A 16,285-nucleotide genomic window follows, 5' to 3' on the forward strand; every position below is an offset into this window, starting at 1 on the left:
GCAGAGAGAGAATGAGACACAGAATCTGAAGCAGGCTCCAGGCTCTGAGCTGTTAGCACAGCTAACATTTTGGGTCTTGAACTCACATGTGAGATCATGACCTGAGCCGAAGTTGGACGCTTGACTAAGCCACCCAGGTGTCCTATCTAATTAGTACTTCTTAGGACAGAACTTCAGCTTGTAGTCATCCCACATACAGATGAGGAAACTGCATTTCTGATTGGTTACTCACCCATTCAAGACCTAGCCCCAGGAATCTACCTTAGTATTTTCCAGAATGGCTGGCATCCTACCAGTTTGCCTGATTCACTCCAGACCTGTCTGAAGGATATATGAGAATGGAAACAATGTTGATGAAGAGCCTGTGGCATTGCCTGGTACAGACTAATTGTGAAAATGCTAAATTCTTTTGCTCCCTAGGAGTGAGGACCATATCCACATACTGCCTGAGCCAGAAGCCAAGCATTGGAGACAGGGCTGGTAGGAGTCATGAGAGGTTGATGAAGAAGGTGGACAATCATGTTTCTCGTTTCTCATTGTTTTCATTGCTACTTCCAGAGCATTCATTCAGAGATGACTTTACTCCCTTAAATGATAAAAAGACATTACATACCCAGTGCCCATCAACTGTACGCTGGGGATGGGTTGCTTGTGTGGGCACCGTGCTTTTACTCTTCCACAATCCCTTTCATCCGAATTGTCTCCACAGTCATTTTCTCCATTGCACTGTAACCCGTTGGCAATGCAGCGGCCTAGTCAGGAAAAGCAAACAACATTAACAACAAATGATTATTTGCGAAAATATCCATTGATCTTAAATGAGTGAGTGCTTTAAGTTTCAAGGGAGAGTTGTGAGGGAAAGTTTTCATTATTTTTGATACAGATTTAGGAAATATGGAAATAGATGCTAAGCTGCTATTTCCCCTTTTTTTTTTAGGGTTACAGGGTCACCCTAGAATTACTTAGTCACCATTGGGCTAATTGTCTTAAATAAGGGAGGTAGTGCTGGATCCCATTCTCATTACAGTGAACTTGCTGTAGATCATGTTCTGTAGGAGAAAATCAACAGTAAGTTCAGACTTCTGTTTTGATCCAGAACAAAATCAAGGTCACTGTTTTTATTTTTAAAAAACCCTATAATTTAATATATGCACACGATAATACCACTGTATCTCTACATTTTTACGTTGAGTGAGAGAAGCCAGACACATTAGAGTCATGCTGCGTGATTTTTTTAAAATCTGATGTTCAAGAACATAAAATTTATTATATCTCAGTTTTTGAGCAAGTTAAATGCCTAGGTACTACAGTGTTAGGTAGCAGATTAAGTGAGTGAATTTGCAAAATAGTACAAACCCCATGTCCTCAGATAGTTATCTTCTTTTTAAAATTTGCTGAATATCATAAGGATCCTTGGACTCCATGTATATGTATATATTACAGAAATTGAAATGCCTTATGTACAATGACAGCCCCTCTCCTGTCCCTTAGCCTTTGGCATAGAATCGGGGATTCTGGCGTCTGTACGATTATGTACAGGTCTCACTGATGACAAGATTAAATTAAATGTTTTACTCAAGATGATCTGGTTAATTACTTTAAGTTGTGATGAGCATCTTCCTGCAGCTATGCATGACTATTTTGACTAACTGAAATGCTTTGGGGAAATTGGATATTCTGTTGAATTTAATTTTTTTATTACTAGAGAGTTACCCAGAAAGCACTTAGTTTCAACTCTTTCGGTAAATAATCTTCACTAAGAAGGTAGAGAAAAATGAAAGTAATTAAGTCTCTTTCTTTGATTATTCAACATTTTGCATTGTATCTGGACTATGATTAAAAACAATTATTGTTATGAGTACCATAGTCACACAAGACTGAATACTTTGAGAAAATTGAATTTCTGTGAATCCCAAGATATAACCTGAAAGATACTCTGTTTTTAAAATAGCACATCTCTGGTGTTTTGTTTGTTTGCTTTTTTCAGGGCAGAACAGAATGTATAATTTAGTTTGAAATATAGATGTTTTGTCCAAAGGAAACAAAACCCAAATATTACATTTTTTAAAAGTTTTGAGCTTCGCACTTGTAATTGAGTGAAATTGAGCAAAAGCTAATTTTCGATTTGGTTACAGTAAAAGGAGAAGGAAATCCCATTTTATCAGGTAGAGGTAGGGATATACCTGCAGGATATAGTTCTCATTAGCCTAGCTTTGTGAGTAGGGTACTAGATCTGTTTGAATCTAAGAAAACCTATCCATTTGGTTCTTCTGGGGATACTGAAGAGGAGCTATTAGCAAGGGTAGGGATGAAAGCAAGAGGACATCTTTTGAGCGATATTTAGGGGTGGGTGGTGCGAGCGATATAGATCTGATAGTACACAGCTGAGAATGGTTCCAGGCCACAGAGACTCATACTGTGAGCCATAAATATATCTCATACCAGGAGAGGAACGGGAAAGGTGAAGGGCAGTTTGATATAGTGCAGGATTTGCAGAAGTCAGCGTGCTTTAGCCAATGCATGTGTATATAAACTTGCACCTAGAGCTGTGCATCATTTAGAAACCGTACATATTTTTCCTATTTACTTGAACTGATTTGTGTTACTGCAGTGGTATGTTATATGCATAACGAGCTATAAATTCTCTCGTGTTTATGCTTAAAATTAGGATTTTGACAGAGGAGTTGGCATAGTGCATGGGGATTATTAGCCTCATGGGTAATTCTTAAAGATCCATGTATGCATTGAAATCATATATTTAGTCTTGGAGAACTCTGAACAGCAATCATGAGAGAAGAAAGGGAAGAGGGAAACTCTATTTTTTTAAATTAATTTATTTTTATTTAAATGTTTTTTTATTAAAAGTATTTTTTATTTTTTATTATTTTTTTAATTTAGCTATTCTTTTTTATTTTCTTTTTTTATTATGAAATTTATTGTCAAATTGGTTTCCATACAACACCCAGTGCTCATCCCAACAGGTGCCCTCCTCAGTATCCATCACCCACCCACCCCTCCCTCCCTCCCCCCATAAACCCTCAGTTTGTTCTCAGTTTTTAGGAGTCTCTTATGGGGAAACTCTCTTTAGAATAAACAGTTCTTTGTTAATTGAAAGCCAAACATCCTATTGAGTCAAATAATGGTCCATCTAATCTTTTATTCTCTTCGAGAGTGGCATTAGCGTATGGTTTTAGAAGAGCAAAGTGGTATATAATCTTCGGTGGAATATTTAACAACCAATAGGCCACGGCACCACCCAATCGAAATGGATGCCAACCACATCTGTGCCAGGGATTAGCCACTTAGTGGCTGGATCATGGGAAGATCTAGGGATTCCTGGTGAAAGCATCTGGACAGCAGCTCAGGGGTTACTAAGAGAGCTCAGGGTAGGAGCAGCTTACCAAACATGGCACGTGCATGTTAATAGTCCATTTTTATCATTTGCTGTGGGTGTACTGTTGATCACCTGTCTTTACCCCACTAGCTTTCCTGAAATCACTTATTATGAATAGGTGGCTCATGGATGTATCTAAAGCCTTCTCAAACTTGTGAATATTTTGACCTAAACAAAGCCCTTTTGTAGTAAATTTCATAGATTTGACATCCATGGAAGAAAGGAGTTCTTTCTGGTAATTTGTTCCAAAACTACCTTCAAGCTTCGAATAGTTGCACCTCAGTTCTAAATCTTTATCTTAATATTCTGGATTTAATACCTAAGTCTGTATTCTGCTCAGTCATTGCCATCAAGATTTTTTCCATATTCCCTCTTTTGTCAACTAGTGACATGACCTTATGCATGTAGCCGTGAAGTGTGTCTTCCTACCCATGTGCCATCCTCATATCCCAGGTTTTGGCGGGTGTGGGGGTGGGGGATGGCACAGAAGAAAAATCCTGTTGCAGCATTCTTGTCCAACTTTTGAAGAGGCCAGCAAAGCTGAAGGCAGTAAGCAAGGATCAAGAGGAGGAAAATGTTAGATCTAAGGTCTGGGTCAATTTTCTATGCAATTTGAAATCTGCTCTTTAAGTTATAAATACTTTACTTGTCATTGTGTACCAGAGTACACAAAAATTATATGGATTTTATTCATCTGAATTCCAATTTTTATGTCAAATTGACTATTTAGATAAGAGGTGAGTGAACTATGGCTGATGGGCTAAAACTCACCTGCTGCCTGTTTTTGTAAATAAAATTTGATTGGAACACAGCCATGACCATTTGTTTATATATGGTCTGTGGCAGCTTTATGCTACAATGTCAGAGTTGAGTAGTTGCAACAAAAAATGTATGGCCAAAAAGCCTAAAATATTTACTGTCTTGACCTTAACTGAAAAAGTTCACAGAAATCAGATTTAAAGTGTTCAAAATGGTGGTGTTGAAGAGCTGTTAATTATTGAGGATACATATGATTAAGTAATATAGTCAAGATTTGAAATCTAATCTAGTGAAACTGAAATATCTGAATGAGTAATGGACTTGATGGGAGTGTTGCCACTATTTAAATCATTTTCAATCTTCCTTTTGGAATTACCTTTGGAGCCTTTCAATGGACCACCCAAGAAAATCTGTCACATCATCTGTAGTCATCCCCCTGATATATCTTAATATTCTTATCTTAATAAACTGTATTGAAGATCTTTTATATCTGTAATTCTTTTCAGCTGCTTATTCTGATTATGGATTTGTGCTTATTAATAGCTGAGTTTTACAAGTATCTACTTTCTCTTCCTTTTCCTCCTCTCTTCATCCTGCTTTATAACAGTGTAGGGACCTGGGCATCAGTACTTGAAGAGTAAATGGATTATGTACATGGTCAAAGTGATTATAACTTGAAAGCTATAATTTCATACATGAATAGCTTGGCAATTGGTACCATAACTCCCCTGTCTTGCCATACTTAAAATATGGTTAGACTTCTCTATCATGGCTTTTACTGGTAGTCAATTGGAATAACTATTTAGTCAAGTCATTTTTAGTGGAGACTGAACCTTTTTTATAGTACATTACCACTGTCACAGCGGAATTTATTCTTGCAGTCAACCTCTTCAATTTTGCAGAGCTTAGATGGAATGCATGGTTGGAAAGTCACCAGGGGCTCAGTACATGGTTGTCCTCCAAACTGACTGGGTCGCAAGATGGATCTAACCCTAAACTGAAAAGAAAGGAGAGAAAGGTGAGGAACTCTGAGTCAGGGCCAAAGCCTATATATATTCTTCCTCTAGTGATGTTTCCTAAATTAGGTAATGAATTTCCCAGTTCCATTATTGCATGCCCCTAGGAAAGTCATCACCTCTCTGGGCCTCAGTTTTCCAAACTGTAAAATGGGAAAGCAGGACCAAAGATTTCTAAGACTTCTAACTCTGAAACCATATGAGACTAAATTATATCAAAATCAAATGCACAGATATTTACTGAGTGTCTCACATGCAGTAAATCTTCCAGGGAGTAACAATAGCATTTTTATATCTCAAAGGTAGTGTGAAGTGATCAATGTGAAGGGATTTGGGGTTTTTGTCTTTGTTTTTGTGTTTTGCATAAGGAAGTCGACATGGAAAACAAGGTTGACATATTCTCCACATTTTAAAGGATTCTAAATGGTGAGTAATAAAACAGGGAGTCAGGGAAGGATAGACACATGACAAGATCAAAAAGTACTGACTTTGAAGTCAGAAAAATTCAGCTTCAAAATATAGTGTCTCTACTCATCAGAGGCATTTTCTTGGGAAAATTACTATTTCCTAATGAGCTCTAACTTCCTCATCTGTAAAATGGGTAGGAAAGCACACTCTCATGTGTGAACAAGGTGATATAAGGGCCTAGAACAGTTTCCCTCAGACAGTGGGTGCTCCACAAATGAGTTCCTTTTTCTTCCCAAATGTGTGACTGCTGAGCACCCACTCTGATTGGGGTTTCTGTGGGCCAATGCCCTTACAGGAATGAGCTGAAGTGAGTAAATACTGCAGCTGGAAACAATAAACAAATTGAGGGACTTTCCCATGGGAAGAGGGAAATTAGAAGCAGGGCCAGGAGTCAGTCTTTTGATTAATGTCTCTCATTTTTTTTTTTAAGAGAGAGAGAGAGAATTCACATGCAAGACAGGGAGACAGAGAGAGAGAGAGAGAGAGAGAGAATCTTAAGTAGGCTCCAGTCTCCATGCTCAGCATAGAGCCTGACTTGGGGCTTGATCCCATGACCCTGGAATCATGACCTAAACTGAAATCAAGAGTCAGATGCTTAACCAATGGAGCCACGTGGGTGTATCTAATGTCCCTCATTTGTCTGATTTTAAATTTTGGACTGAAATCCCCATTTTCTAGCACCTGCTTTTGCTTTCTGAGCTCTCAGAGGGAACAGGCAGTGGAATCCAGAGCTCAATAAGAACAATATCAATACTGGGGGCAGAATTTCCTTTGAAAGATTGCTAAATGGAATTTTCCCTCAATGGAAGCTGGAATGGTGTATTTTCAGAAACTGAGGAAATTGAGCATTTCTGTGATTGTTGATCCTGTCAGGTCATCCAAATCTTTTATTGTGATTCAGATTTCCTGAAGATGCCCATGGGTCACCTACCTGTTTTTCGACACAAGGGTCACAGGCTGACCATGGTCCATAATCTCCCAGGAGGCAGTTGATAGGACAACGTTGCAAGTTACATTCTCTAGTCTCCAGCTTAGTGCAAAGCTGGTCACAAAAGTTATCCAGATAGTACTGATCAACTACTATTTTTCTGTAATAGTGAGAAAAGATCTGCTTAGAATGAATATATTCACTGTGGTTCCATCCCCATAAGAAAAAATACCACTGAGCATTGACCACGATGAATAAAAGGAAAGAAATTGTTTTGGAAAGTCAGGCAGGTTGGCATCCGTGCAGTTCTTACCACTTAACAGCATTCAGGACTGGATACATAATTTTTGGGGCCCAGTGCAAAATGAAAATGAGGGGCCTCTTGTTAAAACATTATTAGGAATTTTGAGACAGCGACGGCAGCGCATTAAGCCAAGCATGGAGCCCTTCTAAGTGTGGTCCTGTGTGACATCATACGAAACACATCCATGAAGCTGGCCCTCATGGAAGTCTCTGAAGGGACTGGATAGGAAAGAAAAGAAAGAAGAAAGTTTCTGCAAATTCCTTACATTATGACAACACAGTGTAATAAGTATAATGATTGAGACAGAGTCAGAGTGCTGTGAGGCCAAAGATCCAAAGAGAAAAATAATAAGAGAGATAAATCTTGAAAAATTCATGTGACGCCTCCAGGCATCAAAGGGCAGGGTATGCGGGGGGAAAGGCACATGCCAAGATTACAGGTGGAAGAACAGGAAGCATCCAAGGGGGAGCTAGTGAATGGGCCCGGGTGGTGCTGGTGGAGAAGAGCCGGGTGTATTGTTGTGCTTTATTTGGTAGCCAGTGGAGAGCTACTGAGGGACTCTTGAGTGAAGGACTATTAAAGCTTAACCTACTTAGTGGATGGTTTATTGGGGGAGTCAGTTGGTGATTTTAATGAGACTCACACTGCGCATGTAAAAAGTGTTTTGTAAAATAGGTCTCTAAAAACCTATAATGATTAAAGCACATTAAGTATATACCTTTCTTCCCTAGTCATGTGAGCATCTTCATGGAACAGAAACATTGAACAGTTTTAAAGAAACTGTGGGGGCTAAGTAGTCTGAATCGGTGAGAACACTGAATTATTAAATGTTTTCAATTAAACACGGTTTTCCTGCCTTCTTCTACTTGCTGACAATCAAGCTAATAGCTAATAGCGCTGCTCGATTGAGGTCCTGTTAGACTCAGTTTAATGAGTAGAAAATTCTCTATAATTAACTCACTAACTGTAGGCAAGTGGAGCTATACACTGATTGAAAAAAGGCTTGAGTAGAGATTCTTAGCAAGTTAAATAGTCAACAGAAAATATTGCACACATTCTTAATTAAATTTCTTCGAAGCTCCTTGATTTCATGGAGAGAACAAATGCAGACTTCCTTTCAACCGTATGTGGAAAAGACCTCAAATTCCATCCAAATCGAATCCCATGATTTCTTACTTTGAGATATACTTTTTTCTTCCTCATTGCTTGGTGTGGCACTTTTGATATTGCTAAGTCTGTCTGTGAGGTTTCCCATGGCACAAAGTCAATCTTCATAGCTCGCACCCACCTCTGTCTGCTCTGGGTTCCAGAATTGCAGGTTTTTGAGCAGCTGGACCACTGACTCCATGGGTAATGATCACAGAAACAGGGTTGGCACTTGTCAATCAGAGCACTCAGGAGGATGAAATACAAGATGGAGTGTCTGGCCATGCCTTGAAACCTCTAAGCCTTGAAGGGGAATGATAAAATACATATCAAACAGTTGTTGGGGGTAAAACTTTACAAGTCACTCTCAGTTACAGACTCAGCTATGATCTTAGAAATTATTTGCACCTCCCCGCCCCCCTTAACGCAAGTTTACACCTATAAATCCCCGTGCTCATGACTACGAATCCTACTTTCTTTCTTAAGATCCTACTTATATTTTTAGAGTGGATATTCCCATAGTTACAACTCCCAGTACTAGTAAGTTTCTCTGAGCTGTTAGTGACAGGCTATAAGACAAAGTGTTGCAGTATATACATTTGTATTACACTTCATTCCAAAATGGAATTTTGTGTGGGCAGTACCCTCAATTACGTGGCAAGTTTTCATACTCTTCTGTACTGGGGGAGGAGTTTGGAGCATTTTTCTGGAAGCTCTAATTTCTTGGTATCCTAGAAACCTGCTAAAGAGAGTTCAATGTTTAACTGTCTCTACCTATGGAGTCACAGAAGTTAGAGCTGAAATGGATCTTTGAAATCTCCAGGTTAAACCCCCTCATTTCCTGGATAATGAACTGGGGCTTAAGGAGGTACAATAATATTGAGACTACATGGCAACTAAGAGCCGAAGACTCCTCATTCTTGGATGAGGTGCACCCTTTCACTGAACTTCTAATCACATTAATGATTGTGTAACTGGAACATCTAGTTGCTTTGAACTCTACCACCCGGGCCACAAGAGGGTTTTTCCAGATGTAACTGAATGCCAGAGAAAACTTTGACCAGTGGTTCCCCTCTGTGTGCTGTGGAGCCTTGACGATCTGTGAGCTATTGAAAGGAATTTGCAAAACCACTTCTGCTCCCAGTGTTGTTATTTGATCTTTTTTTCTTTTGAAAAAAAATGTTTATTTATTTTTGAGAGAGAGAGAGCACGAGCGAGGAAGGGGCAGAGAGAGGGAGACACAGAATCCCAAGCAGGCTCCAGGCTCTGAGCTCTTGGCACAGAGCCTGATGCGGGGCTCGAACCCGTGAACTGGGAGATCATGACCTGAGCTGAAGTTGGACGTCCAACTGACTGAATCACCTAGGCGCCCCTAGCTGTGTTGATCTTAGTATCTCTCACAAAACAGGCAACATGATTAAGTATATATAGAAAATGCTGCTGTAACTTTCATTTAAAGAGGTAAAATGGCATTCACCTAATTTCTCTGTGTCTCAGTTTCGTCATCTGTAAAACAGCAATAATACTCTCCCTTGTTCATAAGGTTTTTGCTAGAGTTCAGTAAGAAAATTCATGTAAAGTGCTTAGGACAATCCTTGGCATGGAATCATCACTCAATAAAAATTAGCTTTTCAAGTTAGTAATAACATTTAAGAGTGCAACAAATTTAATTATAGCTATTGTTTATGCATTTTTCAAAATTAGGGGCTCTTAAGTATAAGCGAGGATCATGTGAAGACCAAAAATATGTTTTGATATTAAATAAGGCTATTCATATTCAAAAAAAATATGACTTTAGTTACTTTTCATCCTACAAATAAAATCAGATCTCTGAACATTTTATTTGAAATTGCAATTTTCCACCAGTGTTTCCCACCCTCCTTCACTGCTTTGTTTTTCTTTGTTATACATCCCCTCCTGATATATAAATTACTGAAGTTTAATAAATATCTCCTCTTCCCCTTTTCCTTCTTCTTTTTTAAAATGTTTATTTATTTATTTTGAGAGAAAAAGAGGGTGAGTGAATAGAGGAGGGGCTGAAAGAGAGAGAGAGAGAATCCCAAGCAGGCTCAGTTCTGTCAGTGCCTGATGGAGGGCTCGAACTCATGAACTGTGAGATCATGACCTGAGGCAAAATCAACAGTTGGCTGCTTAACCAACTGAGCCACCCAGGTGCCCCTTTCCTTCTTCCTTAGAATGCAAACAGCATGGTGGTTGATCTCTTTTGTCTGTTTTATTCATTTCAGCATTAAGAAGAATGAGAGCAAGCATAGCATATAATGAGTAAATATTTTTGAATGGAGTCTGGGAAACAGTTTAGAAATTGGTTCTTATGAAATAGGAATATAATAATGTGAGTCCGTAATTACAGCCATTTTGTAATAACTGTTCTTAAATTTTCTGTCAAATTAAGGATATTTGATAGATTTTAGAAATGAGCTTGTCTAATTGTCTTCCATTGTTTTCACGAGTGATGGTTTGTAGCATAACTGCTTTACCTCTAGTTTGTTATAACAGTTCACTGAAATAAAAAATTACACCTTTTGAGATTCGGATTTCTTTTAAAGCACTTGTAATTTATTTGGTTAGTCCACCTCTTATTTATCTGATAACATTTATTAAGTTCTGAATTGTATCAAAATGTGAGGCGCCTGGGTGGCTCAGTCGGTTAAGCGTCTGACTTCGGCTCAGGTCATGATCTCTCAGTTTGAGAGTTCAAGCCCCATGTCAGGCTCTATGCTGACAGCTCGGAGCCTGAAGCCTGCTTCAGATTCTGTGTCTCCCTCCCTCTGCTCCTCCCCCGCTCATTCTCTCTCTCTCTCTCTCTCTCTCTCTCTCTCTGTCTCTGATATAAAGAAACATTTAAAAAATTTTAAATTGTATCAAAATGTATGAAGAAGAAAATTAAGATGGTTTATAATATAATCAACCAGAAAATTTCTGCTGACTTTCAAAAAATAAAAACAACACGTGCTTATATTTGAAATTTTTAAACAGGCAAGAAAGAAAAATACAAGGCCAGATTTCTCTTTTACCTGTAGCCAGAATCAGTCCCCACACATAATCACTGTTTTATCTTTTTATAGGTATCCAATGGAAGGAAAATTCTTTTGTACATTACCTTACACATATACATATGCATGTTCTTTAAATATATGCACATAAATAGGACATGTGATGTATATTACTCTGTACTTTGCTGTTTTCACTTCATAATACACTTTGACTATCTTTCTATATTGATAGATGCATATCTACTTCATCTTTTTAATGGTTGCATAGTTTTATACCAATATGGGTGTATTACATTGGATTTAACTATTATCCTAATTTTAGGCATTTAGTTTACACCTACACTGCCATAAACACCTTCATATTGTATCTTAGTATATATACTTTTGTAGTATATGCATGGGACCAATGGGTGTGTTCCTAGCAGTAGGTGACTTAGTCAAATCATGTGAAATTTAAAATATTAATAAGTATTGCCAAATTGCCCTACTGAAATATGGCCACCTCAAATGTTTCAGAGGGTAAGCTTCTGATTATATTTTAATGTATTTTTATGTACTTTTATGTATTTTTAATGTATTTTTTAACATATTTTAATATCTTACATTTCTTAGTTGTGATAAGAGGATACTTCGGCCAAAAAAAAATGGGTTCATCATTTTGTAAATCTTCATTCAAACTAAGAGTTTGGGATCAGATGTAATAATTATTTCTTCAATATGCTCAAATATTAGAGCACTTCTTCTTAATAAACCAGTGAGATTTTTGAACTCCCCTACAAGCTCAGAGAAAAAAGCTACCATAAAAGCAACCAAGACTATTGACACGTGACAGAATGTCCTTCAATTTAAAATGGAATTGACATACATTTGAGTATCCATTGTGTACTGCTCAGCATTGAGTGAGACACAAAGAACAGAATACATTATCACTGTCTGGGGAAGGTAGACAGAAACTGAACATTCTTCCTATGCTTTTCATCCAAGCTTTTTAAATGTAACTCATAGATAAGCTGCTACTTATCTATAAGCGACTACTGCCCTAGGCTATTTGAATCGCAAAAATTAAAGGTTGCTACACTTGCCTGCTGATTTTGGTTCCTTGGTTAGTAACCTATCTTTCTTAGTTTTCCTGGGCAGCCCGGAACCATAGGACATTGGGACAAAGAGTGTCCAGACAGAATTTAGCTTATGATTAGACAGAATAGAATGAGTCTTAAACATCAGACCCAAACTCCAGATTGGGTATTTTTTCACTGGCTTCAGGGTCCTTGAGAGCTTAGACTCCTAAAGAATGTGAAGTTTCCCTGTTAACCAACCACTAGACTGACCACCACTCTACCTTCTCATACCCAAACTGGGATCTTCTCATATAGGAACTGCATCAACAAGGAAGCCTAAACAGAAGAGGGTTTTGTTGTTGTTGTTTATTTATTTACTTCTCTCATACATTTTGAAGAAATGGTTTTCCTCCAGAATAGTTCCTTCAATTGCAGAGAAAACAAAATTTTAAAGCATTTTGTTGAATTAAGATGTAGATGATTGGGGGAAGTTGAATTACAAGAGACTACCAGTTCTCAGTTCTCAGCAGAAAGTATCTGTTTCAACTTCCAAAAGCTTGAAAGGCAAAGATGGACTTTATTCCAACTAATATCAAAAACCGCAAGAACAGAATCCTTATAAAATTATTCTGATCTCTTCTCTGGGTATAACTGTTCTGAGGCAATTTGGAAAATGCTATAAATTAAGACAGTAACGTCAAAGCTTCTGATTTGAGGAGATGCTAATAAAAGAACTAACTGGTATCTTCTCATTTGATAACACTTTATTGTTATGAGGAAAAATTGTTTCATGTTAAAAGGATTAATTTTCATTCAAATAAAGATAATTATTTCTCTAATTTTGTTATTACCATGGCCCAGCATAAAATATCAAATGTTTCCTTATTTATGAATTTCCAACATCTCTGGGCATTTTGAAACATCTAAAATTATATGTGGGCATTTTACCCATTACCATACCATTTTCATAGAGACATGGAACAAAAGAATGTTCAGTGAATAGAGGAAAATAGAAAAAATCTTCTGTGGTGCCATGGTGGGAGAGTACCAATTCTCTAGTTTCTTATAATTGCCACCTCCCTTGTACTCTAAAAGTCAGTGATCCCACTGAACCATTGAAGACAGCTTTGTGAGCATTTAGAGAATTCTAGTGTAGAGTGAAGTCCATCTTATTCTGACCTGTCACCTTCTGATGTACACGCCTCACATGAACGATCTCTCTGTAAGGCAGTTCAGCATATCTTACCCGACAGTTCAAAGGATGTTCTAGTTTGCCCCCAGCTGCAGGTTCTTCCTTTCCATCTCCTTGTAAATTTCTTGAATCTCTTTGTTTCATATTTTGTTCTTCTGTGCATTCCCCAGAGGCTCAAAAAATGATATGTACCATTGCTAGGATAGGCTGGGGTGTCCAGGAGTATGACTCATCTTTTGACTAAAGGGTATGTTTGCTTTACTTTTAACTCTAGTGTAACTCATAGAAAAAACTTGATCTCAACAAGGTAGTTCTCTGGAAGTTCTTTAAGAGACATGATCTTTTAGTTCTTTTGAGATTTAAGCTAGGTAGAAAGGCAAATAAGTGGCTATAATCTGAGTTATGTATTTTCACGCATGAAAGGGTACGTTTGTTGGAAACATGATCCATAACTCTGAAATATTAAGATTACAAATGAAATCTTTATATCACTCACCTGTAAACAGAGTCTGTGGTGTCCAGAGAGCTTATCTGCAAATGGCTGCAAAAATAATAGGGACTTTCTCAAAACAAAAAGGGGTTATATGATAATCCAAACAAGCTTCCTGCCTCCTATTGCTAGCTAACATAAGGTCCTAACCTGGAGATCTAACGTGTTGTCAAAATAAACACACTGTGGAAACTCTGGACTTTGCAAATGATTACTTCAGCAGTAATACTGAAACTGTGTGAGATATTACACAGGGTCCTGAATTTTCAGTGATTTTCCCACTCAAGGGATATTGTAACAGAAAAAAAATCTCTGACTCCATTTTTGAAAACCCCTTTAGAATACATTGCTTAAAATTGTCTTCCCTTTAGGAATGTGTCCAGATAATTAAAATATGTATTGATTCTTATTTTTTTCTGATTATAGAATATTTATTGAGGAAGATTTAGAAAATATGGAAAAATGTGAAGAGGAAAATTAAAATCATTTTTAATAACCAGACAAAATCATTTTTAATAACCAGTATTTACTCCAATACTTGGAGTAAATACTCCCAGTCATATTATATGTATATGTGTGTGTGCCTCTCTCTTTGTAAGTATACACATGCACAGGAATATGTGTACATATATAACTTTATAATTTTGTAAGTGACATCACATATTTTTTAAAGACTCAAATGCACAGAATAGATCACATTCCACAGTTTATAGAGCCATATCATTACTGGTCTGTGCAAGATCTTCTTTTATTTATTTCACTATTTTCTCCCAAGGATCTTGTTTCATTTCTTTTCCTAGATTAGTTACATGTGTTAATGTATTTGATGCCTGTTCTTACATAGGATTATTTAGATATATGTGTATTCTTCAAAAATACAGTCTCATTTTTCCATGTATATTTTTGTAATTTACAGAAATGGTGCTTTGCTAAATGTTTTATTTGGTTTCTTACTTTCTTCATTCACCATTATGCTTCTGAGCCTTATTCAAGGTAAATTTGTTGGAGCATAGACATTCATTATATCAACCACATTTTTCTTATACACTCTCTCAGTGCCTACTTTTGTTCACTTTGACATTCATTGTATCAACCACATTTTACTTATCCATTCTCTTAGCGCCTACTTTTGTTCACTTTGACTCCCTTCAACTATAAGCACAAGGTAATTTTCATTGTGAATTAGTGAGAAAATTCCTAAAAGCACCCAGGTTGCTCTTTGGAAAAACTCTACACATTTACACTCTTAGCAGCAGCTTAGGAGAGTTTCTCACTAGCAGGGTCTCCCTAGCATTTGATGTTACATCTGACATGTGTAATGTGATGTCTTGTGGTTGGTTAAGCAGTGAATTTCAATAGTGAATTTCAGCATCCCTGTGTTCTCACTGCACCTTCTGGTTTCCTATCTGTGAATTAACAATTAATATTCCCTGATTATTTTTCTATTGTGCTTCTTTTCTTTTGTTGCTTGATTTCCTATATACTGATGATTTAAAAAATGTTAAGGATCTCTTCTCAGTTTGTCACATATGTATTAGTTTTTTTTTTGTTTTTTTTTTTTAAATTTTTTTTTCAACGTTTATTTATTTTTGGGACAGAGAGAGACAGAGCATGAAGGGGGGAGGGGCAGAGAGAGAGGGAGACACAGAATCGGAAACAGGCTCCAGGCTCCGAGCCATCAGCCCAGAGCCTGACGCGGGGCTCGAACTCACGGACCGCGAGATCGTGACCTGGCTGAAGTCGGACGCTTAACCGACTGCGCCACCCAGGCGCCCCATGTATTAGTTTTATTGATCGTGTGTTGGAAGAGAAAAAAATCTTAATTTTAAGGTAATCTAATTTGGTGATTCTGTCCTCATAGCTTTTGTTTTGGATAATTTTTCTTTTGCTACAGAAATTATTTGGTTTAAGAAATCTGAAGTCACAGATACATTCCTAAATTTTCGTCACTCTTGCAGTTTTAGATTTTGTGAGTAGTCTTTTAATCCTCTGTAGTTATACTGTATTTTTATAAATGGTGTGAGACAGAATAAAGTAAACAAAACAGAACCCGAGAATCTTATAACCATTTGATAAATGAAGAAAAGAATTTATTAAAACTTAACGACTTTGTATGGTGACAGATGATAACTAAACTTATCGTGATGAGGATTTCATGTGTCTAATTGTTGAACTGCTATGTTGTACATCTGAAATTAACATCTTATATGTCAACTACACTACAATTCAAAGTTAAAAAAAACTCAACAATTATGCTCGATTAAAAGTTTCATCAAATTAGAAACAGAAAATAAATTTCTTATTCTGACAAAGGTGTCTACAAAAAACTTGTAGCTAACATCATAGTTAATGGAAAAATATTGAAGAGTTTCTTCCTTTGTTCAGAAAAGAGAGAAGGATGCCTGCCATCACCACTTCTCAATACTGTACTGGAGATCCTCTAGTATTACTTGTGTAGATAGAAAAATCCCAAAGAATCTACAGACACATTAAAATTAATAATGAATTTAGTGAGA

General features: G+C 37.2%; 1 protein-coding gene across 3 annotated transcripts in view; it reads right to left on the minus strand.

Moving 5' to 3' along the window:
* C6 (complement C6) overlaps positions 1-13,924 on the minus strand; it is a 65,398-nt gene extending 51,474 nt beyond the window's left edge. For 2 of the 3 annotated variants that reach the window (XM_025924355.2, XM_086677905.1), the window contains exons 1-5: positions 13,333-13,498; positions 8,158-8,318; positions 6,569-6,725; positions 5,006-5,150; positions 614-752 (exon numbers count right to left, since the gene is read on the minus strand). In XM_025924355.2, coding sequence (XP_025780140.1) covers positions 614-752; positions 5,006-5,150; positions 6,569-6,725; positions 8,158-8,300 — 584 coding nt within the window. In that variant the 5' untranslated portion in view covers positions 8,301-8,318; positions 13,333-13,498. Of the gene's footprint in view, positions 1-613; positions 753-5,005; positions 5,151-6,568; positions 6,726-8,157; positions 8,319-13,332; positions 13,499-13,774 lie in introns of those variants that run through there. The other variant, XM_086677895.1, reaches the window with a different exon arrangement.
* Between the last annotated feature and the right edge of the window lie 2,361 nt (positions 13,925-16,285).

This window comes from Puma concolor, chromosome A1 (assembly GCF_028749965.1).
Source record: "Puma concolor isolate L17-30 chromosome A1, mPumCon1.1.hap2, whole genome shotgun sequence".
NCBI classification, from domain to species: Eukaryota; Metazoa; Chordata; class Mammalia; order Carnivora; family Felidae; genus Puma; species Puma concolor.